The 24473-nt window shown below is 41.0% G+C and overlaps 1 protein-coding gene and 1 pseudogene across 6 annotated transcripts in view; both read left to right on the top strand.

Annotated features, from left to right (window-relative positions):
- The first annotated feature begins 8458 nt into the window (after nucleotides 1-8458).
- The window catches only part of CCDC126 (coiled-coil domain containing 126), a 31924-nt gene continuing 15909 nt past the window's right edge, over nucleotides 8459-24473 (top strand). The window contains exons 1-5 of one of the 5 annotated variants that reach the window (XM_053609080.1): nucleotides 8474-8681; nucleotides 9072-9154; nucleotides 17877-17996; nucleotides 19022-19090; nucleotides 22713-23093. In XM_053609080.1, coding sequence (XP_053465055.1) covers nucleotides 22856-23093 — 238 coding nt within the window. In that variant the 5' untranslated portion in view covers nucleotides 8474-8681; nucleotides 9072-9154; nucleotides 17877-17996; nucleotides 19022-19090; nucleotides 22713-22855. Of the gene's footprint in view, nucleotides 8682-9071; nucleotides 9155-17857; nucleotides 17997-19021; nucleotides 19091-22712; nucleotides 23094-24473 lie in introns of all 5 variants that reach the window. The other 4 variants (XM_053609079.1, XM_053609081.1, XM_053609078.1 and 1 more) reach the window with 4 other exon arrangements.
- On the top strand, nucleotides 12111-13029 carry LOC128598560 (cytohesin-2-like; annotated as a pseudogene). The gene has a single exon (XR_008383658.1). The product of XR_008383658.1 is annotated as a cytohesin-2-like (transcript).

Raw genomic sequence — 24473 nt, 5'->3', positions numbered from 1 at the left:
GGAAGAACTCCAGCTGTTGGACACATAAATACCACAAGCTTTCAAATACGGGCCCAAATTAAGAGAGAGGAAAGTTGTGCAAACTCCCGGGGGCCCTTCCCCTCCTCCATCCCTTCCCTCAGCTGCTGCGACCGCACTTCTATTCCCCAGAGGCCGAGCGGACCAGGCGTCTGAAAATTCTGGCCTGGCAGCCCTGTGGCAAATGGGGAAAAGGTCTCGGATGCCCCGCAAGTCAGGGAAGCCAGACCAGAGCCCAGTCCCCTGCCGCATCCCCGGGGACAGCTCCGCGGCCTGCATCAGCTCTCTAGGACCCCACCCTCCCTAACCGCCTCGGTGTGTCGACACTTGGACCCGGGGAGCGGCTGTAACTCGACGGGACGGGGGTGGGGCGGACGCCCGCAGAGCTTTCACCTGCGCCCACGCGGCCCCGCAGGCGTGCGGAGGGGCAGGGCCCGGCTGACTCTGCTCCCAGGTTCTCCCCACCTAAGGGCCAAACGGGCGCTGGAGCCCCCACATCCGGAGCTCCTTCTCGCTCCCTTCCCCTCATGACTTTTTTTTTTTTTTTTCATTTTTAACTTATTAAAAATTTGGAGACAAAGTCGCACTCTGTTGCTCAGTCTGGAGTGCTATGGTGTCATAGCTCTCAGCAACCTCAAACTCCTGGGCCTGACCAATCCTCTTGCCTCAGCCTCCAGAGCAGCTGGGACTCCAGGCTTGTGCCACAACGCCCGGCTTGTTTTTCTGTTTTTAGGAGAGACGGGTTTGGCTCTTGCTCAGGCTAGTCTCTCCAACTTGTGAGCTCAAGGTATTCTGTGTCGCGGCCTCTCAGAGTGCTGGGATTACAGGCCGGAGCCACCCATCTAGCCTAGCCTTCTAACATGATTTACTCTTTGTCTACTAAGATTAGAGAAAGAATGGAGGTGTCAGGAAATCGTGAAAATAGCATTAGATGAATTATTAGAGTCCAGGGAAACCCCCGACAGAGAGTCAAACTGCATTTATTAAATACATACAGTATGGAGAGATTTGTGTACTAGGGTCACTACAAAGATTCATTTATTCACCATGTATTTATTGACTGCTTTTACCTGTATTTGGAAACAGTGCATAGTGAGGTGTTTAGAATCTAATACAGGAAATTGGTTTAACATACATAAATATTAGGTAGGAAAAGAGTCTCATAGACAAATGCAGAACTGTCTCACCACCTTAATGCTTTGTATAGTTCCTTAAATTAAGAAGTTCCTTAGTTTGGCATTTAAGGCCTTCTAAGTTCTTGCTCTAGCCTACCTTTTTAGTTTTCTCATATGTCTTTAGAGTGGCATTGGCCAACAGAAATATAATGCAAACCACATCTGTGATTCTTTTGCTTGTAGTCATACCTAAAAAGTAAAAAAAAAAAAAAAAAAAGATAATTTTAATAATGTATTTTGACCAGCTGTGGTGGGTCAAGCCTATAATACCAACATTTTGGGAGCCTCAGGTGGGAGGATCACTTGAGGCCAGGAGTTGAAGAAAGACCAGTCTGGGTAACAGAGTAAGACCCTGTCTATACAAATAATTAAAAAAATAGCCAGATGTGGTGGCACATGTCTGAGGTCTTGGCTACTTGGGAGGCTAAGGCAGGAGGATCACTTGAGCCCAGGAGTTGAAGACTACAGTGAGTTATGATTGGGCCACTGCACTCTGGGTTACCCACAATAATGTAACTACCACTTATACCAAGAAACAGGTTTGTAGAATTCCAACCCAATGCCTCTTTTCACTATCAAATCCTTTCCACAGGACTTGATCTTTTTTTTTTTTTTTTGAGACAGAGTCTCACTATGCTACTCTCAGTAGAGTGCCTTGGTGTTCAGCTCACAGTAACCTCACTCAAACTCTTGGGCTGAAGCTTTTCTCTTGCCTCAGCCTCCCAAGTAGCTGGAACTACAGGTGGCTATTTCCTTGTTGTAGTTGTTGTTGTTTGGCAGGCACCCACTGGGTTCGAACCTGCCAGCCCCGCTGTATATGGCTGGTGCCTCACCCACTGAGCTATGGGCACCACCAATATATATTTTTTATTATATGATGTTTTTAGGATGTATCTATAGTGTTGAATGTAGCTTGTTCTTTTTTCTAAACTACTGTAATTTACTCTCCTGGTAGCAAAGTATAAGAATTCCCATTGTTCCCCTCCAGGCCATACTTGTAATTATCAGTCTTTTTTGTTTTGACCATTCTGGTGGGTGTATTATTCTCTCATTGTGGTTTGAATTACCCGGTTTTCATATGAGGTTTATACTTTTCCATATATTTACTGGTTATCTGGATTTCATCCTTAGGGGCTGTTCAAGTCTTTTTCTTATAAGTCTTTTTCTTTACATACTCTGCATACAGGACCTTTCTTTTTTTTTTTTTTTTGTGGTTTTTAGCCGGGGCTAGGTTTGAACCCACTACCTCCAGCATATGGGACCGACGCCCTACTCCTTGAGCCACAGGCGCCGCCTCTTTTTTTTTTTTTTTTTTTTTTGAGACAGAGCCTCAAGCTGTCACCCTGGGTAGAGTACCGTGGCATCACAGCTCACAGCAACCTCCAACTCCTGGGCTCAAGCGATTCTCCTGCCTCTGCCTCCCAAGTAGCTGGGACTACAGGCACCTGCCACAATGCCTGGTTATTCTTTTTTATTTATTTATTTTTTTTTTGTAGAGACAGAGTCTCACTTTATGGCCCTCAGTAGAGTGCCGTGGCCTCACACAGCTCACAGCAACCTCCAACTCCTGGGCTTAAGCGATTTTCTTGCCTCAGCCTCCCAAGTAGCTGGGACTACAGGCACCTGCCACAATGCCTGGCTATTTTTTTTTTGCAGTTTGGCCGGGGCCGGGTTTGAACCCGCCACCCTCGGTATATGGGGCCGGCGTCTTACCGACTGAGCCACAGGCGCCACCCACAGGACCTTTCTTGGTTATACATGTTGCAAATTTCTTATTTGTTTTCGAGACTTGATTTTTAACTCTTTTAATAGTATAATTTGATAAAACCTGATGTTAATGTTAATTTAGCGAATTTTATTTATTTTTCTACTATAGTTAGTACTTTTGGATTAGTTTAAAAAGTCTGTCCTTGAAGTTATGGATATATAATGCTGTATTATTATTATTATTTTTAGACAGAGTCTCAAGTTGTTGCCCTGGGTAGAGTACCGTGACGTCACAGCTCACAGCAACCTCCAACTCTCAGGCTTAAGCCATTCTCTTGCCTCAGCCTCCCAAGTAGCTGGGACTACAGGTCCCTACCACAACACCCAGCTATTTTTTGTTGCAGTTGTCATTATTGTTTAGCAGGCCCAGGCTGGGTTCAAACCCATCAGCCTTGGTGTATGTGGCTGGTGCTCTGCCCACTGAGCTACAGGTGCTACCAGTGCTGTATTATCTTTAAAAACAATAAAAGTTAGTTTTTGCTTTTCCAATTTATACCTATTATCTGCCTATAGTTGATTTTTGTGTGTAACATGGAGTCCAATTTAATTCTTTTTTTCCAAATGGAAAACTATTTGTCCTAGCACCAATTAATTATTAAAAACTATGCTTTAGGCATTGTTTTACATTGCCACCAGGACAACATAAATTAAATTCCTACATATGGGCGAGACTTTCTGTGCTCTCTATTCTATTCCACTAATATATTTGTCTAATCTTGATCTACATCACTGCCTTAACTACTATCAAAGTTGAGAGAACCAAAATGGAGTCACTTGTGTAAAAACCTCCAAAACTCTGATAAACAGAGTTTGGGGAAACTAAGACAAGAAGGTTCTCATGTTTGTATGCCTGCTAACAAAACTATCACTAAAGACTGCAAAAACCACCACTTTCCACAAAGGATATTACAATCTTACATAAACAATACTTCTGCAAGGATATCTGTCTAGCAACTGCTTCTCTAGCCTCAGACTGGCATCATTTTTATTGTTATTGATCCTTGTTGCTAAGGATAATCATTTCAAGAAAATTTTACAACCTTCCTCATTTTTCCTTTGAAAATCTTTGTCTTCCTTTATTTCCTGAATAGGCATATATTTTACAGTGACATGTGTATTCTCATGGAAATGCTCAGTTCCTAAATAGATCTTTTTCTTTTAGAGAGCCTTTCTTTGTTATTTAGGTAGACATAAATTGACATAAATGCTATCAGAAATAGTACCTGGGAAAAGATCACTATCACAAGGAAACAGCAGATCTTAGACATGGTGTGTAGTACTCACTGAAGACTTTTGAGCTTTCTGCTTCCATGGCTTGCCTTTTCTGTCCTGGGGGTCTTCTTGAAGGCCACCTCTACCTCTTTTTGGTAGAAGCTTTTGATTTTATTTGGGATTGGATTTGGATAAGGCCACCCAAAATAAAGGACTTTACATCCCCTCCTGGGATGATAAAAGACCTTTTGCTTCTTCTGGTAAGTCCTTTCAGGTATACAGCTAAGTGTCTTTCAGTATTGTGTACTCTGATTTCTGTGGAATTTACATTCTCATTCTGTATGTGAGACATTTCTCTTTTGGTGAATTTACTTTTATTCTGCATGCCTAATATTTTGATCTGCATGCCTGGATTAAAATTTCTGTGAACACTCTTACCTTTCATTTTCATTTCATTTTGGTTATGCATATATGATTCAGCTCTTTTCCCTTACTTGTTTCTGAGAATCTTCTGAGAGCAAAAATAAACATTCTAAATGATGGATTAAGGATGGCCAAATTAAAAGCCATTAAGGTAGTTACTCCCATTTAAAACCTTGGTCAAAACTTCTGACATTCTCTCATAGGATTTATAGGGTTTTCTTTGTTCTTGGGAGAGTAATAAGAAATGTAATTAGATTCTCAAACATTAAAGCATGCTAGGTTTTCTGGGACTCTATTTGGCTATATATTATGGCCCATTCTCATGCACATTTTAAGAAATGATGAGTTCATAAAACTGCTAAACAAGATCAAACACAACAAAAATTAATTACATGAGACTGAATAACTGATGAAGATAACATTTTTATGATTTTCATTTGAAAGATTATTGGTTCTTTACTTATGTGTTTTGTTTTCCAGATTTAAAAAAATATTCTCTTTTACATTATCTATAGTTCACTGGTATACTGGTATACTTTTGTGAACAAAGGTGGAAACATTTGCTTTTTTTCCCTATTTGATTATTCCAAAGTTTGGAAACTATTTGTGAGTATTCTTATGAAAATATGGTTATTTGCATAATTTCAATAACAATATTTTCTCTTGTATGGCAGGATACAGTTGAAAACATTGCCAAATATTACTAAGGCTTTGACTGAAATGTCATATTTGAGAATATGCATAGACTGGATAGAGTTGAAACACATTCTTCTTAGTAAAGTATCACAAGAATGGAAAAGCGAGTATCAATGTATTCAATACTAATATGAAGCCAGTAGGTGAATCAATATGTGCCCACACAAAACAAAAACTCAGTTCCATTCAGCTTGCGGGGAGAGGGAAGGAGATAGGGGGATTGGTGTGCTCCCATCTCATGGGCACAATGTTGGGTGAGGGACACAACTACAACAGGGACTTTACTTAACAAATGCAAACATACATTGTAACCTAATTGTACCCTCATATTAATCTGAAACTAAAAAGAAAGAAATAAAGAAAAGAAAGAAGACACAGAAAAGCAAAAACCAAAATGCAAACCAGGATGAGAAATTGATGTTTTCACACCGTAGACAGCTTTTCTCAAGACACTGGAATAAGATTCTATCATAATGGGAGTCTTACCCTGCCCATGTTACCCTTGTTTCATTTGGTAGAATAATGGCAAACGAATTGAAATTTCAATTAGTAGCTTCTGCTAGGAACTTGACAGACCATGACCGTAGAGATCCTTTAGTGTCCATTGATGAAATAAGGAAATGTTGTGCTATTCCTAATACTATATGTTGTGCTTAGATAAATTTCTCTGGGAAAGTTGAGATCCATATACACAAAATAAAAAAACAGGCCACACGGTTACAATAGGTCTTACTAGTTACCTGTGGTAATTTGAAATATTCAATTGGCTGTCTTTAAGCCTAGGTTGGCGACTCAAAACTATTAGGCTAACTGAGATTATCATTTTACTTTGTATTTTCCCCTTCTTAAACTTTTTATCTATTATTTGTAAAAAAAAATTTTTTTTTGCAGTTTTTGGCCAGGGCCGGGTTTGAACCCACCACCTCCAGTGTATGGGGCTGCCACCATACTCCTTGAGCCACAGGCACTGCCTCTATTTGTCAAATTTTTGCAGAAGTACAACTAACTCCTAACAAAATAATGCTGGGCAGCACTTTGAGATGATAGCAAAAACTATAGAATAAATAAAATTGAACTTAATAATAAACTTCAGGAAGAGTTAGCCTGAAGGCCACTTCCATCAAACATCCTTTGTTGCTCAAATGTGGCTAAAAGAGTTTTGACACTGACACCTAGTTGCCAATCACTCCCTTCAATGTGGGATGAGATCACTCAGGGACAGGACCATTCTGGCATTGAGGTACATCAAAATCTAACTACAAAATGATCAGTGATGCTTTCAGGGAAAGGTCTTGATCTATAAAATGAAATCTGAAAGTTGTCAGTATCAAAATGGAGTCACTTGTGTTAAGAAAGAAAGAAGGAGGGCAGGGCCTACGGCTCAAAGGAGTATGGCGCCGGCCCCATATACCAGAGGTAGTGGGTTCAAACCCCTCCCCCCCCAAAAAAAAAGAAAGGAAGAAGGAAAGAAAAGAAAAGAACACACACCCTGACAATTGAGACAGGTAAAGCTAAGGGGAGGAGGAAGTGTTAACTTGCATGCCTGCTAAAATTATTACAAAAGACTGCAAAAACTACAACCTTACTTAAAGGCCATCACAACCTTACACACAAAATATTTTGCCAAGGACATCTGCCCAGCAATTGCCTGTCCAGTCTCAGAACTGAATCACTCTTGTTATTATTGATCCTTGTAGCCAAGGATGATCATTTTAAAAGTTATGTAATTCTAATTTTTCCTTCAAAATAATCTTTGTCTTTGTTTTCCTCCCTGAATACACACATAGTTTACTATGGCAAATGTATTTCCATAGCAATGTCCCATTTCCAAATAAATGTCTTTTTCTCTCAGATTCTCTGTTATGTAGAATGACTGCTTTATAATAGAGCCTTAACCTTCCTTCTCTTCCTCTTTTTCTTATTCCTCCTCTTTCTTTTCTTTCTTTCTTTCTTTTTTTTTTTTTTGTGAGACAGAGTCTCAGTCACCTTGGGGTTGAATGCCATGGTGTCAATAGCTTACAGCAACCTCAAACTCTTGGGCTCAAGTGATCCTCTCACCTCAACCTCCCCAGTGGCTGGACTACAGGCATGTGTTTTTTGGAGATGGTCTAGGTCTTGCTCAGGCTGGTTTTAAACTCCTGAGCTTAGGCAGGTCTCAAATTCCTAAATTCAGGCAACCCACCTGCCTGGGCCTCCCAGAGTGCTAGGATTACAGGCGTGAGCCATTTTGCTCCACCCTTCTTCTTGTTTCTTTGCTTTTCCATTAAATTTTAAATTAGCTTGCAACCTCCAACTCTTGGGCTTAAGTGATTCTCCTGCTTCAGCCTCCTGAGTAGCTGGGATCACAGGCGCCTGCCACAAATGCCAGGCTATTTTCTTTTCTTTCTTTCTTTCTTTCTTTTTTTGTGTTGCAGTTGTCATTGTTGTTTTAGCTGGCTGGGGCTGGGTTCGAACTGCCACCCTTGGTATATGGGCTGGTGCCCTACCCACTGAGCCATAGGCACCGCCCATCTTCATATAGTTTTTGTACTTTGATTTATTCCTAGGTACTTGCTATTTATTTGGAGCTATTGTATATGTTATGTTTTTAAGAAATTAAGTCTCTTTTCCTGGCATATACAAATCAATATAAAGTTTAAAACATTTTTGATTTTTTGTATCTAAAAACTGTTAAACTCTTATGAATTGTAACAATTTACCTGTAGATTCTTTTGGATTTGTCACTTATGTAACTATAGCATCTGTGAAAAAATCATTTTCTTTCTTTTTATTTTTCTTGCCTTATTCCATTGGCTAAAGACCTTGAGTGGCAATAATGGACATTCTCGTCTGCAGCACACTGATCACCACTAAACTCCTCAGTCTCAAGTCAACAGCATTGACGGGGGTTGAGTTGCTGATGGAGGCTGGGAGTAAGTTGCCTGAGCCCTCCTTCCAGCGCAGCAAAGAGTTAAGGTGCGGGATACAACTCTAACAGGCTCATCTTCCAATGCGGAAGAAGGAGCCTGATGCCGCTCCCTGGTTGCCGCGCAACGGCGTCGTCCTGACCCGCAGTAGGTGCACGGAGGCTGGAAGCACGTGCCTCCTCTTCGTCGTTCCAGGACTACATCCCCCACAATGCTGCGCGCCGCGGGCGGCCCTCCCCAAGTCAGGGAAGGGTCGGGCCAGGAGGCGGAGCGGAAGCGGAGTGCGAGGGACGAGAAGAGTAAGATTTCCACAGGCTGGGACCCAACAGCGTGCCAACTCCCACCTCCGCTTTCTCCATCCACACCTGGAGGCTGCTTCACGAGTGCCGGACTCAGCTGACGCCGGCTAATCAGCTTTCGCTGTGCCTCCCGGGCTCAGAAGCCCAGTGGCTGCGGCGCCCGAGACGGGAAGCCCACAGGCAAGGTAATGGGGAGGGGGCCAAGGGGACGCGGCGGGTGTGGGCGTCTCTGCCGGCGCCGCTCGAGCACCTCGCACAGCCCTTCCGCTGGGCTGCCGCTCCTCCTCCGCCGCGCCCCCGGCCGGATCCCCGCCCCGCCGCGGCCCCTGCCGGGGAAACCCGGCTACTGGACGGGCCGGCATCCCCAGCTGCGGCCGGGAAGGCTCTTTGTCCCTTCCTATGGGCCGCGTCCCTGCGGGTCCGAGTCTGACAGCCGCAGCTGCCCCGTCGGCCCGGGGTGGAGAACCGAGTCTGGCTTGAGCTGCGGGAGTCGAACGTGGCGGTCTCGGTCCCGAGCTACGAGGATGGAGAGCCCGGGCTGCTGCCACTCTCACTTCTTTTTCTGTTTTTGACAGCTTAGTTCTGTTCTACTTTAAGAGAGAGAAAGTCATATGCCCTTTTTATACTCCTTCTTCAAAACTCATCTCTTCGGTGGCTGGTAAGGATGAACTTAAACTACTATGTTGATTGTTGGCTGTGATGGTACTGAGTGGCTCAGATAGGCGGATTCGAATCCTGATTGCTTACCTTTGTGGTCCTGGTTAATTAGAGGCCCAAAGCCTGAATTTTCTCATCTATCAAAACACGCATCTTTAACTTGTTAGAATTAAGAAATAATACACCTATGACGTCACTAGCTTATTCGATTAAAAGATACTCGAAGGTGATACTTTTATTAGCTATGACTGAAGTGGCCTCGGGACTTAAGAGTTGTGCTTTTCTTTGTTTAATTATTACACCCTAAGTTGTGTATTCTGAAATTTATACTTTGTTCACCTTAAACGTAAGCAAAGAATTCTTCATAAACTATGCCATCCTCTTAATTCTAAAACTATGCCACCGTTTTAAAATGGCTGAGAATGTTCTTAGGAAACTGATGACTCTGCTTTTCTGTGGATCAGCTTTAAAGATAGAAGGATTTATTCACCTCTTCCCTTCCCCCTCAACTGTCCTTTGGGGCTACTTAGAGGAGCTTACGTGTTTGTTTTGTCAGAGTGAGCATTTAGATGTGCTGCAGTCCTGTCACCGGGCTTTACTGTCCTTACCCTAGGTCAACTTTTTTTCTACCTCTCTTTGCACCTTCACACTGATTAATACTTTCTCCCCCTGTAAGACTGGTGTTCCCAAGTTGTAGTTTTTGTTTTCCAGACTTGCTGAGTGAATGCAATAAATTTGATAAGAATGACTAGAAAAATTTCACGTTTGTCCCTTTTCAGTTTTGGTGGTTCTTGCTTGCACTGTTTTTTCCTGAATTTTCCTGATATTGGTGATGGGTTTCTCTTCAAGGAAATCTTCATGATCTTTAATTGAAATTTATCTTTTATTTAAAATGTTTGCTCTTTGAGTTCAAACACTGTTGTGCAATATGTGCAATAACTTGTCCTGAGTAAATGCTATTTTCAAATATACAGCTGTAAGGCAGAAAAGCAAGGGGCCTGACAAATTGTGAATGTACTCTTTAGTGACAGATGAAATATATATGTATGTGTGTGTGTATATATATATACACATATATGTGTGTATGTATACATATATACGTATATATGGAAGAAAAGGAGAAATCTAATGAATGTATTTTATAAAGATAACAGAGAGCCAGAGAGTAAATAAGTGGATAACTTATTTAAACTGTGCAAGAAGGCATATGCACTTAAAGGTTTCTGATACATTTTTAAATGTGTTGCAAAAATACTTGTTTTGAGGAAAGTGCTTCTATATTGGTGTTATTTAGCGCAGTTTAGGATACACTTCTGGATCCTTGAGTGTAGCCTTTTGACTGAATCCGAATTTTACAGAACAAAACCTTTTAAAGTAGGTAGTTTTTCTTTTGTCCTAATATTTTCTATTTTATCCTTATTTTACCATTTTATTCTTATTTATCTTTGTAATCTTCAATGCTATTGTCTTTTCCTTTTTTTTTTTTTTTGAGACAGAGTCTCACTATGTGGCCCTTGGTAGAGTGCTGTGGTGTCACAGCTCACAGCAACCTCAAATTCTTGGGCTTAAGTGATTCTCCCAAGTAGCTGGGAGTACAGTGCTCGCCACAACTTTTGGCTATTTTTTTGGTTGTAGTTGTCACTGTTGTTTGGCAGGCAGGGACTGAATTCGAACCTGCCAGCTCCCGTGTATGCGGCTGGCACCCTAGCTGCTGAGCTACAGGCACCAAGCCTTTCCTCCCTTTTCCAAATATACCATCTAAAAATGATCTGATACCTTGAAATACATATTTCTGTGTTTTAGTTGGAATTTTATTGTACCTTCTCTTAAGGCAGTGTGTTTAAATCTTACACCTAGTTATGGAGTGGATAGGCTGAGTCTTATGTTAAAACCAGCCTCCTCCTCACCTCCCCATTAGTCTTAGCCATATTATGTAGAGAAAATATTTTAAGAATGGGCCTTTTCTCTTGAAATAATATTCCGGAGTCTAGTCTGGAGAGGGTTTATTTCTGAGTCTTTTTTGGAAATAACTATTAGAACCTATGAGCTGTGGAGAGCATACTAAAAGAAAAGTTTCACAAAACTGTAATGTGTATAGTTTGATCGTTTTTCTTTCATCTTTTTTTTTTTTTAAGTGCTGGTTGCAAACTAGCTAGTTGATTTTTGTTCTCTCCTTTTTGAAAAACATGGGAGTCTTGGGCTAAGAATTTGGATGCCTAATTTCTCCATTTGTTGGTGTTGGATGGTCATTAATCCTTTCTGTGCTTCATTTTCTTTATCTTTTTAATAAAGGTGTTCTAGTTTAAATACTCATTGATTCTTTGTCTTTACTTTTCTCTAGTAATTAATTATGTTGGAGTAATAATGTATTTGCCTTTAGGCCTCTGGCTAAGGAAAAACTACTGAAAAATGGCTTAAATATTTGATTACTTATGCAGTGTACTGTTTGGAAAGTAGCATTATAGAGCTTTGAACAGCACTTTTTTCCAAAGAGCTTGTAAGTTGGAGTAGACATCAGTGTATGTAATAAATATGAAAATTCAGGAAAAAGAATTATCCATGTTTGTTTTCTATTTTGTGTTTCTTAACAAGGAATATTTTAGAAGTTGTAAATCCTTAATATGGGCCAAGCATGGTGGCTCATACTTATAATCTCAGCACTTTAGGAGGCTGATGGGGGGAGGATCACTTGAGGCCAGGAGGTCAGGACCAAGTTGTGCAAAACAGTAAGAACCTGTTTTTATTTTTTGTAAAATTAGCTAGGTACTGTGGTGCATGCCTGTAGCCCTAACTACTCAGGAGGCTGAGGCAGGATCATTCAAGCCCAGGAGTTGAAGGCTGCAATGAGATGTGATTAAACTGTGATCTTGCTACTGTACTCCAGCCTGAGTGACAGAGTGAGACCCTGTCTCTAAAAAATAAAAATTAAAGCTTCATATGAGTTTTAAGTAAACATTAAGCAATGTTTGTGGAGTTTTCGCCTCCCCGGAGAGGCCCAGAAAATTGACCGGATGATGGAGGCCTTTGCCCAGCGATACTGCCTGTGCAACCCTGGGGTTTTCCAGTCCACAGACACGTGCTATGTGCTGTCCTTCGGTGTAATCATTGTGAACACCAGCCTTCACAATCCTAACGTCCAGGACAAGCCAGGCTTGGAGCGCTTTGTGGCCATGAACCGGGGCATCAATGAGGGTGGGGACCTGCCTGAGGAGCTGCTCAGGAACCTCTACAACAGCATCTGAAACGAACCCTTCAACATTCCTGAGGATGATGGGAATGATCTGACCTATACCTTCTTCAACCTGGACTGGGAGGGCTGGCTTCTAAAGCTGGAGGGCCGGGTGAAAACCTGGAAGCAGCGCTGGTTTATCCTCACAGACAACTGCCTCTACTACTTTGAGTAAACCACGGACAAGGAGCCCCGAATTATCCCCCTGGAGAATCTGAGCATCCAAGAGGTGGATGACCTGAGGAAGCCGAACTGCTTTGAGCTTTACATCCCCAACAACAAGGGGCAGCTCATCAAAGCCTGCAAAACAGAGGCAGATGGCTGGGTGGTTGAAGGGAACCACATGGTGATTTGGATCTCGGCCCCCATGCAGGAGGAAAAGGATGAGTGGATCAGGTCCATCCAGGCAGCTGTGAGTGTAGACCCCTTCTATGAGATGTTGGCAGCCAGAGAGAAGCAGATTTCTGTCAAGAAGAAGCAGGAACAGCCCTGACCCCCTGTCCCCAACTCCATTATTTATTACGGAGCTGCCCTGCCTGGGTGGCCGGACCCTTGGGCCTTGGGGCTGTGGATCATGTTTCCCAGTTTGGAAAGATCACCATCTCTAGCTCCCCTCTCATTATTTGTAATTAACATGCTGTTGGTAAAAAAAACAGCCTGGTCTTATTCCTCCTGCTACTGGCCCTTTCATATCAGAAAACACTATTAAAAATATGATTTTCTGTGTAAAGACCACCATCATGGGATCATTACTTTTTGTGATTTACCAAATGGTTGAACTGCCATTCACATAGGAAAGGGGAACACAAATCTTTCTTTGCCTGTGAGTTTCCTTCTGTTCACTTCGAATGATTTCTCCAGACCAGGCCATTCCTTACTGGGGATTCTCATCTCATTTGTTTATTGAAGAATTTACTGCCTGCTCCCAAGATTCTGTCTGAAAAGAATTCTAAAAGTTTTATTTTGAAGGAAACTAGGACCAGAGTTTGTACTTCCTTCTCTTTCTCAGATCAAATATTTCCTCCTCAGAGGGCCTTCCTTGACCCCACACTTCATGTCGATGTCCCCAGACGTGTCAACCTTAATTTCTTCATAGAAGTTTATCACAACCTGAAATTAACTTGTTTTTTTGTTTATTGTCCCACTGCTACTAAAAGCATAGTTTCCAGAAGAGCCAGGAATCCTGTCTTGCTTCACCTTTCGCTTTTCCAGTTTCTGTCACATAGTAGTTGCTTTGCTAGATATTGTGAATGAATAAGTGAGAAAATGAATAAATAAACCAAGTTCTTTTATGCTTTAAAAGAAACTGCATGTAGTAAAGGTTATGTTTGAGTCTGGGCCTTTCTGGACCCCCCCTTTCCAAATTCTTTTTTCTGATAATGTGTAGTGTGTTTTTGCTGATCATGATGAAGTTCTCTACCTTGAAAAGATCTTGTACTTATCCTTGTTTTATTTCCTATTTTTTCTATTTTAGTTTTTTACCAGTTTAACCAACTAAGACTTTTTTTTTTTTGCAGTTTTTTGTCTGGGACCGAGTTTGAACCCACCACCCCCCGCACATGGGGCCGACAGCCTACTCCTTGAGCCACAGGCGCTGCCCCTCAACTAAGACTTTTTAAGTCTTTTTTGTAGCTACTTTGTGATAGTTTGATTTGTGTGGATAAAGCATATTTGAATCTTTAATGGGCCAATTGATAAATGGGCCAATTAATAAATAGCCCAAGTTCAGCATATTCAGGATTTTAGGATCATTGTCCTAAACTACCTTTACATTTTCTGTTTACATTGTTTTAAAGCAAAACAGAATAAAGCTTCATTTGATGTTATAATTCTTCCAGTCTTTACAAATATAATCTTTATAGTGGAGATAAGGGAGAGAGGTACTCTGGTGTAGAAGAAAACTAGACAGTGAGTCAGGGCCTATATTCTTAGTCAATACAGTTTCTGCTACTAACTGGTTGTTTCATTTTAGGCAAGATCCTTAAACATCTCAGGGCTTTTAGTTTCTTTATTTGAAATCTGAGAGGATTAGAATTTCTTCTCAGGTTCTTCCAGCTCCCAAATGGATAATTGAAGATTTCTGTCCTCTGCATCTCTATTCCCCAAAATCATTGCAGGAAGGTCACATTGCTGCTTGGGAGAAGGTGGGAGTAGGTTCAGGGTTGTGTTTAAAAGTAAATAATAAGGTGTTTCTTAGTGACTGCTGATTGTTTACCAGGCTCTTAGTGGGATATGGCCTCAGTGTAAGTCATGATATTCTTGTCTGTAAGGGACCTGGTACTTAATTAAGGAAACAAGGCTCACACACATGATTGGATGATATGATATGTAAAATCAATTGGTAGAGAGCAAATGTGCTGTGGAAGTTAGAAGATCAATGTGGGGTGGAATAAGGTAATGAGGTTTTGAAGTCCTTCCAGCTGAGGTAGCACTTAAACAGATAATCTTTCTAGTCCCCTTTTAGGCTATTTGGAGAATGAATTGTTCTTAGCAGCAGCATGGCGTTATGTTATCTTTTAGGACTGGATAATTCTTCAGTGACTTAATACTAATGAAATATTTCATTTGTCCACAAATTCTAAGTCAAAACCTTTTCAAGCCTGCAACCTCTCTGAGAGCTGACTCTTACGAACTAAAGGAGAGAATATTAGGAAACATGTAAGGAAACATGCTGGGTAAATAAAAATATCATATAAATATAAGGTATAATTATAACTATTGTATGAGGCACAGAGAAGACTGGCTTGATTGAGGGAGATATTTTTATGACTAATGAGAAATAAATGTGGTCTTTGGGGACCAGATTATGGAGGCCCATGAGAACTAATTAGAAGAGTTTTATTTGGATCTATTAAAACATCTCCTACATTGTTGAATCCTCAAATAAATCAAAATAGACCTTCCATTTGATCCTATAATCCCATTACTAGGTATCTACCCAGATGAAAAAAAGTCATTTTATCATAAGGACATTTGCACTAGATTGTTTATTGCAGCTCAGTTTACAGTTACCAGGATGTGGAATCAACCCAAGTGCCCATCAACCCATGAATGGATTAATAAACCGTGGTACATGTTTACCATGGAATACTATTCAACCATAAAAAGGTGGAGACTTGGTGGTGCCTGTGGCTCAGTCTGGGGGCACTGGCCCCAAATACTGAGGGTGGCGGGTTCAAATCCAGCCCTGGCCGGACTGCAACAAAAAAAATAGCTGTGTAACGCCACGGCACTCTATCAAAGGTGATAAAGTGAGACTCTGTCTCTACCAAAAAAAAAAAAAAGATGGAGACTTTACATCTTTTGTATTAACCTAGATAGAGTTGGAGAAGATTCTCTGTATCATGAGAATGGAAAAGCAAGTATCCAATGTATTCAATACTAACATGAAGCTAGTAGATGAACTAATGCATGCCCACACAAGAGAAAATCTCAGTTTAATTCAAGTTGGGGGGAGGAGGGATGAAGAGAGGGGGAGAGAGGGGATTGGTGTGCTCTCACCTAATGGGCACAATGTAAGGGATATATGGCATACCTCCTGGGGGAGGGGCACAGCTACAACAGGGATCTTGGCTAACAAATGCAAACTTTGTAACCTAACTGTTTGAACCCTCATATTAATCTGAAATTAAAAACCAAAAACCTCCACATCTCTTATATTGTTAATAACTAATATTGCTCAGATTAATATTAGTTATTAATATTAATAAGAATTAGTAGCATTGTTACATGAGTATTAATAATAAAGATTAATATTTATTGATTAATATGAAGTGCCATTTAATATTCACCAGTATTAGTGGGTACTACTGTCCCCATTATATAAATGAGGACATCAGGATTTAGGGAGTAATGTATATGGAAAACGATAGAGAATACCTTGAGGCTGGAGGTGGGATGGGAATGAGAGTGCTTGCTACATCTTGAAGAATTGATATTTCAACTCAGTACTAAAGGATGCAAAGGAACATGTCATGGGAAGAACATTCAGGGCAAGGAATGGCAATTGTGTAGACTCTGAGGTCAGAAAGAATTTATTTTATTTTATTTTTAATTTAATTTTAATTTTATTTCTTTTAATTTTCGGAGTCTCACTTTGTCACCCTGGGTAGCATGCTATGCGGTCGTAGCTCATAGCAACCTCAAACTCTTGGGCTCAAGTGATCCTCTTGCCTCAGCCTACCAGCAGCTGGGACTACAGGCACCCACCACAACATCCGGCTAGTTTTCTGTTTTTAGTAGAGACGGGATCTCAATCTTGCTCAGGCTGGTCTCAAACTCCTGAGCTCAAGCAAACTACCTGGCTCAGCCTCCCCAAGTGCTAGGATTACAGGTAGAAGCCCTGAGCTGGGCAAGTCAGAAAGAATGTAGTGTGTTTTGCCTAGTGTGGCTACAGCACTGTGAGCCAAAGGGAAAGACACAGAGAGGTGGGTAGAAGTCAGATTATGTAGGGCCTTGTGGCCTCTAGTAAAGAGTTTGAATGTTATTTTAAGGTCAGTAGGAAACTGTTGAAAGATTTTAAGCAGTTTACTTAAAAGTGATACGCTTTTATGGGTATGTGTGATAAAAAATACGGTACCTAAAATTTATTATTTTAATCATTTTTTTAAGTGTACAATTTAGTGACATTGAGTACATTCACATCATTTTGCCACCATCATCACCATTCATCTCTAGGACTTTTTCATCATTTCACACTGAACTTCTATATCTGTTAAATCATAACTCTCCATTTACGTGTGGGGAACCTGTGGCCCCAAGGTCACATGTGGCTCTCTCCAGATCCCCATGTGCAGCCCCTTGACCAAATCCAAACTTCATAGAAGAGATCCCTTTATTAAAAGTATTTGGTTCAGGCTTGGCGCCTGTAGCTCAGTGGCTAGGGTGCCAGCTACATACATAGGAGCTGGCGGGTTCGAATCCAGCCTGGCCTGCCAAACAACAATGACAACTACAACCAAAAAATAGCTGGACATTGTGGTGGGTACCTGTAGTCCCAGCTACTTGGGAGTCTGAGGTAAGAGAATTGCTTAAGCCCAAGAGTTTGGGGTTGCTGTGAGCTGTGACGCCGTGGCACTCTACCCAGGGTGACACCTTGAGACTCTGTCTCAAAAAAAAAAAAGAAAATATTTGGTCCGCAAAATTTGGATTCAGTCAAAAGGCCACATTCAAGGATTTAGGAGGCCACAGGTACCCCACCCCAAAATGCTGCAGTGAACATTGGCGTAAAGGTATACATCCCTTTGAGTTTCTTCTTTTGATTCTTTTATGTATATATTCTGAAATAGAATTCTGGATCATATCTTAATTCTGTGTTTAAGTTTTTGAGGAAATGCTAGACTGTTTTCCCCAGGAGCTGCACCATTTTACGTTCCCACCTCAGGTGCAGAAGTTTCAATTTCTTCATATCCTTGCCAATACTTGTTGTTCTGGGGGAGTTTTGTTTGTTTTTGTTTTTTATTTTTATTTTAATAGCCATTCTAATGGGGACCAGGTGCCATAGATCACACCTATAATACCAGCACTTGGGAGTCTGAGGCAGGTGGATACCCTGAGCTAAGAAGTTCAAGACCAGCCTATAAAGAGCAAGACCTTGGGCGGCACCTGTGGCTCAGTAAATAGGGTGCCAGCCCCATGTACCGAAGGTGGCGGGTTCAAATTAGGCCCTGGCCTAACTGCAACAAAAAAATAGCTGGGCGTTGTGGTGGGTGCCTGTAGTCCCAGCTGCTCTGGAGGCTGAGGCAAGAGAATCGCCTAAACCGAGGAGTTGGAGGTTGCTATGAGCAGTGTGAGGACATGGCACTCTACCGAGGGTGACTAAAAATAGCCAGGCATTGTGGCGGGCGCCTGTAGTCCCAGCTACTTGGGAGGCAGAGGCAAAAGAATCACTTTTAAGCCCAGGAGTTTGAGGTTGCTGTGAGCTAAGATGCTACGGCACTCTACCAATAGTGACAAAGTAAGACTCTGTCTTGGATAAAAAAGCCATCCTAAGGGGTGTGAATTGCTATGTCATAGTGATTTTAATTTACATTTTCCTAGTGATTAGTGATGTTGAGTATTTTTTATTGGCAAAATGTTTTTTTCAAATCACGACTTTTGCTTTTGAAAGAAATTTTGACTATTCTGAAGAGAATGGGTTGAAGTGGGGATGGAGAGTAAATCTGGGAAATCATCTGAGATGCAGCTTAGGAATCCAGTTGGAGGTGATGATACTTGGACCACACTCTGTTGCCCTTCTTTCCTGGCATTTCATTTTAAGTGTGGCTCTTCTCCTTGATTCTTCTACCTTTGTGCCATTTAGACTTTAATTTCTTTTGTAATTTATGCAGCTGGGTAAGAACTTTCTCTTGGGAATCTTAAAAATATTCAGAAGTTTATCTTAGGCCAGAATAATAAAGATGATGAAGGTGGTGATGATTTTATTTTTTGCCTTAAAACAATCCAGTTGTTATTTGGAGTGAATTTGAAGTAAGTTTGTTTGTTTGTTTGCTTAGTGATTAGTAAACAATACAGTGGTCTGGAAGTTAAGATTAAAAATTTATTAAGAGTGTAGACTATTTTGGTGGAAGAAGGACTCTGTATTAAAGACTGTGCCTAAATGGTAGCTCATTTTTAGTTAGTGACTTTGTCTTGATCTAGGTGGCCTTCCTGGCGCTGGGTCAATACTTGAAACATAAAGAAAAATTGCGGAGCATGGCGCCCGTGGCAGTAAGGATCCGGCCCCATATACCAAGAGTGATGGATTCAAACCCGTCCCCAGCCAAACAGCAACAACACCAACAAAAATAGCTGGGTGTTGTGGCGGGCGCCTGTGGTCCCAGCTACTTGGGAGGCTGAGGCAAGAGAATCACCTAAGCCCAGGAGTTGGAGGTTGCTGTGAGCTATGTGACTCCACGGCACTCAACTAGGACGATAAAGTGACACTGTGTCTCTATTAAAAAAAAAAAAAAAGAGGGCGGTGCCTGTGGCTCAGTGAGTAGGGCGCCGGCCCCATATGCCGAGGGTGGTGGGTTCAAACCCAGCCCCCGCCAACCTGCAACAAAAAAATAGCCGGGCATTGTGGCGGGTGCCTGTAGTCCCAGCTGCTCGGGAGGCTGAGGCAAGAGAATCGGGTAAGCCCAAGAGTTAGAGGTTGCTGTGAGCCGTGTGACGTCACCTCACTCTACCGGAGGGGGGTACAGTGAGACTCTCTACAAAAAAAAAAAAAGAAAAAGAAAAATTGGAGAGGTTCAAAGTACAAGTTCTTTTTTCTTATTTGCAGCTTTGAACATTGAACAGAAAGAAGAGACATTGAGTCTTTCCTAAAGATTGAGGCTTTGAATTATTTTTTCTTTCTAATCACTAAATTAAATTACCTGCAGTTGCTAAAGAATTTAAAACTTATTGTCTCTCTCTCTTTTTATTGAAATCAGAGACATAGCTTTCAGAGAATAGAGCAAGTGTATTCAGGGTGATATTAAGCACTGAAGAGGTACCAGTCGAGATTGCTTTCTCTTCACTCTGCCTCCACCCTTGCCTAGTAAATATGAGGACTGGACTGCTCTGGCAGAAATGACTTTGGTACCAGCAAAGGTCACCTGTTTTTTGTCCTCCTCCCCCTTTGCCTTTGAGGTCATTATGAAGTCTAATAGCAGGATGCCTGTGTCACAGTTGATGAACTGTAGTAGTAGCCCTACTACAGCTTTCATTGCTGCCTCATGAAAATATTTGAGATTTAGATGGTGGTTCTCAAACTTTGCTGTATGTGGAGTTACTTAGTGTTCTTTAAAAAATACTGATGCCTAAAAAAAAAAAAAAATACTGATGCCTGACTCACATCACCCTGGGTAGACACCCGGACATCCTAATTTAATTTGTATAAGATGTAATTTTAAAGACAAAAAACTGTCTAGGTGATTTTAATGAGAAGCACTCCCTGAGAAGAAAGCAAAGGCAGGATTGTCTCCTTTTAGAAATCTTTGTCACTTCTACTGGCCTTGCTTGGAATTGCTTGTGGAAGTAAACCTTAGATACAGTAGTTTTCAGGCTTTCTTGGGTTGCTTTAGGTAATCCTTATGAGCTTTTGAAGTGCTTAGCCTATCAGGCACAGATTGACTCAGAGCCATCTTTTTAACTTGGAGAAGTCTCCAGAGTATCCTTTCTTCTTGGTAGTTCCTATAACCCCTTTTATTCCTTGGTGTTCTAGCGCAAAAGGGATTAAGTGCTTCCAACTTCTTACCTGTTTGCTATTCCCAAAGACAGACTCTTTTTGTATTAAACATCTTACTTCTTACTACTATAGAAAAACATGTAACAAACACTAAAAAGTTAGTAACAAACACTAAAAACTTAAATTGGTTACTGTAGTAGCCCATGTAGAAGTTCCTGACTTCCTTCTTTATTTTTTTGAGATAAGTCTTATTTTGTCACCCTCACTGGAGTGCTATGGTATCATAGCTCACAAGAACCTCAGGCTCTTGGCCTCAAGCATTTCTCTTGCCTTAGCCTCCCAAATGGATGGGACTATAGGCACCAGCCACAAAGCCTGGCTATTTTTAGAGAGGGGGTCTTGCTCTTGTTCAGGCTGGTCTTGAACTCCTGAGCTCAGGCAATCCACCCACCTCCTCCTCCCAGAGTGCTAGAATTACAGGCGTGAGCCACCATGCCAGGTCTGATTTCCCTCCAAGAAAGGCATCTGGCATGCTTTTATTTTGTTGAGGTCTGTGCTGAGCAGACACAGTCCATATAGTCAAGACTGTGGAGACCTTTCATTCATCAAGGCCTCTTTTCTGAATCTAGTGGCACAATCAGTCCTAAATATACAATCAACATAGAGCAATATGAGCTTTTTATGTAAAGCTTGCTACATAGATCTTTGGGCCCCTAACATTGAATAACACTTGGTTGAAACTAGGCCTCTTTATTCCCTACAATTTATTGTATGTTCACCAGCTGGGCCTCTGCCTTTTCCTCTACGTGTGCTTGCTTTCTATTCCGGTGCTAGTACCACCACTCATCCTTTAAACAGAGTGCAAGGTGGTGAGCAGCCTGTCATTTTATTTTATTTTTTTTGAGATAGAGTGTTAATATGTTGCCCTTGGTAGAGTGCTATGGCGTCACAGCTCACAGCAACCTCAAACTGCTTGCTCAAGCGATTCTCTTGCCTCACCCTCCCAAGTAGCTGGGACTACAGGCGCCTACCATAACGCCCGACTATTTTTTTGTTGTAGTTGTCACTGTTGTTTGGTAGGCCCAGGCTGGATTTGAACTTGCCAGCTCTGGTGTATGTGGCTGGTGTCCTAGGTGCTGAGCTACAGGTGCTGAGCCTAAAAAATATTTTTTTCTCATTTAAAAAATTGATTTGAAAGCTAATTTCTAGGATATCCCTAATGCCTAGCCTAAGGGCTAGCTCAATAAATGTTTGCTGATTGAATACTATACCAGGTGTTTGTTTTGTTTTTTGGAGACAGAGTCTTACTTTGTTGCCCTTATTAGAGTGCCATAGCGTCATAGCGCATAGCAACCTCAAACTCTTAGGCTCAAGCAATTCTCTTGCCTTAGCCTTGCACATAGCTGGGACTACAGGCACCTGCCACAACTAGAGACAGGGTTTTGCTCTTGCTCAGGCTGGTCTGTAACCCGTGAGCTCAGGCAATCCACCCGACTCGGCCTCCCAGAGTGCCAGGATTACAGGAGTGAGCCACCACATCCCGCTCTAGTTTTTGGCATTTACATTGGTGACGTTTATTTGAATAGACTGAGATCTCTTACAAATCTTACTATATGTTCATGGTTTTAGTTGTAAATGAGAAATCATTTAAAGATTTTTATGACTGGCTTGGCATCTGTAGCTCAATGGGTAGGGCTTTGGCCACATGCACTGGGGCTGGCGAGTTTGGCATGGCCTGCTTAAACAACAATGACAACTGTAACCAAAAAGTAGCTGGGCATTGTGGCGGGCTCCTGTAGTCCCAGCTACTTGGGAGGCTGAGGCAAGAGAATTGCTTAAGCTCAACAGTCTGAGGTTGCTATGAGCTGTGACACGATGGCACTCTACCGAGGGCAACATAATGAGACTCTGTCTCAAAAAAAAACAACAAAGATTTTTATGACGATGGGGACATTTTTCCAGATATTTTCAATGAATTAACATTTATTTCTGATTTAAATTTTGAAAAGGTATGTAAATAAAATTGATAAAAGACCAAAAAGCTTACTTAGTGTTGGAGAAAGTTGTCAAAGAAGAGGATAGAGTTCCAAATCAAAACTGTAGGATCTTTTCTTTATCATTGTCTGTTTTATTATTGATAGAGATTAAGACTAATCACTTTTTTTCCCCTTAATTTTACAGAGATAATAGAATGGATACAACCTTGGTGAAGATGAAGAGTATACAATATTAGAGGAAATATTTTTTTTTTCTTTTCAAAAGTGTAGTTTGGTGGCTTGTCTCCAGTTATCATTTTTCAGCCAAGTCTGTTTGCTCCATCAGAAATGTTTTTTACAATCTCAAGAAAAAATATGTCTCAGAAATTGAGTTTACTGTTGCTTGTATTTGGACTCATTTGGGGATTGATGTTACTACACTATACTTTTCAACAACCAAGACATCAAAGCAGTGTCAAGTTACGTGAACAAATACTAGATTTGAGCAAAAGATATGTTAAAGCTCTAGCAGAGGAAAACAAGAACACAGTGGATGTCGAGAATGGTGCTTCTATGGCAGGATATGGTAAGATAACTAGAATATTTTTAGTTTCCTTCTGTCCCCATTTAAAGATAGTCATGGAAATTGAACTCATTACTTTCTGCATAGGTGTTTATAAAGTAGTTTTTATGTTTTTATTTTGAAAATCTTCAAACGTCCTGAAAAACAGAGATAATATGATAAATACTCATATGTTCATCACCTAATTTAATAATTATTAACATTTTATACTTTTTAATCTAACTGAAGAATTTTTAAAATAGGGCAGCCCCTGTGGCTCAAGAATTTTTAAAATAAATTATAGAAATGATAACTTTATATTGCTAGACATGTATCTCTTTAACCTATATATTTAAAAAGAACCTTCTACTTAATACAATAACATTATTGTACCTAGTTTACATTTAAATTTTCCTGATTATCCCAATATAAGCAATTAGTTGTATAGCATTTATTATTTCTAAGAAGGAGGATTTGCCTGTATCACCAGTATTGTATATTGCTATTCTCTCTTTTCCATGCTGGATTCCTGCTGTGTTTTTAGTTCCTTATCATGCCATGTTATCTGTTGCCTGCAAGACTTCAAAGAAAAAGAGAACAGAATGGTTCTGTTTGTAATTTCTATAATAAAAAAAGGTAGTTTTTCCCACTCCAAATAGTCCACAGATTTCTCATTTTTAGAGCCACCCATTTTAAATTCTTTTATTTCATGTCTTTGGCATTTACTGCATATCTAAATAATGTGCACTGTGAGGTACATTTTGGTTTTCAGTTACAAGCATTATCTGTTAACTTCCCACTATGCAAGAGTTCAGTTTTCTTTTTCACTCAGAAATGCATTCCATCCACCCCAAGGCTGGAATGCATGTACATGCCCTTCTTGTCTTGCCATTTTACCTTCATAGTTTTTTTTTTTTTTTTTTTTTTTTGAGACAGCCTCAAGGTGTCACCCTGGGTAGAGAGCTGTGGCATCACCACTCACAGCAACCTCCAACTCCTGGGCTTAAGCGATTCTCTTGCCACAGCCTCACAAGTAGCTGGGACCACAGGTGCCTGCCACAACGCCTGGCTATTTTTTAGTTGTAGTTGTTGTTTGGCGGGCTCGGGCTGGATTTGAACCCTCCAGCTCAGGTGTATGTGGCTGACACCTTAGCTGTTTGAGCCACAGGTGCTGAGCTACCTTCATAGTTTTTATTAGGCTAATATTCAGCGTTTGCACTGTTATTACTGTGTTAATGGTATTCATTACTGAGCCATGTTCAGGCATACTTCAGAGATACTGCAGGTTGTGTTTCAGACCACTGCAATAAAATGAATATTTTACTCCTAGCAGTAAAGCTAGGAGTCACACACATTTTTTGGTTTTCCAGTTCATATAAAAGTTATGTTTATACTGTATTATAA

Source organism: Nycticebus coucang, chromosome 11 (genome assembly GCF_027406575.1).
Source record: "Nycticebus coucang isolate mNycCou1 chromosome 11, mNycCou1.pri, whole genome shotgun sequence".
Lineage (NCBI taxonomy): Eukaryota > Metazoa > Chordata > Mammalia > Primates > Lorisidae > Nycticebus > Nycticebus coucang.
This window is presented reverse-complemented; position numbering and strand designations above follow the sequence as displayed.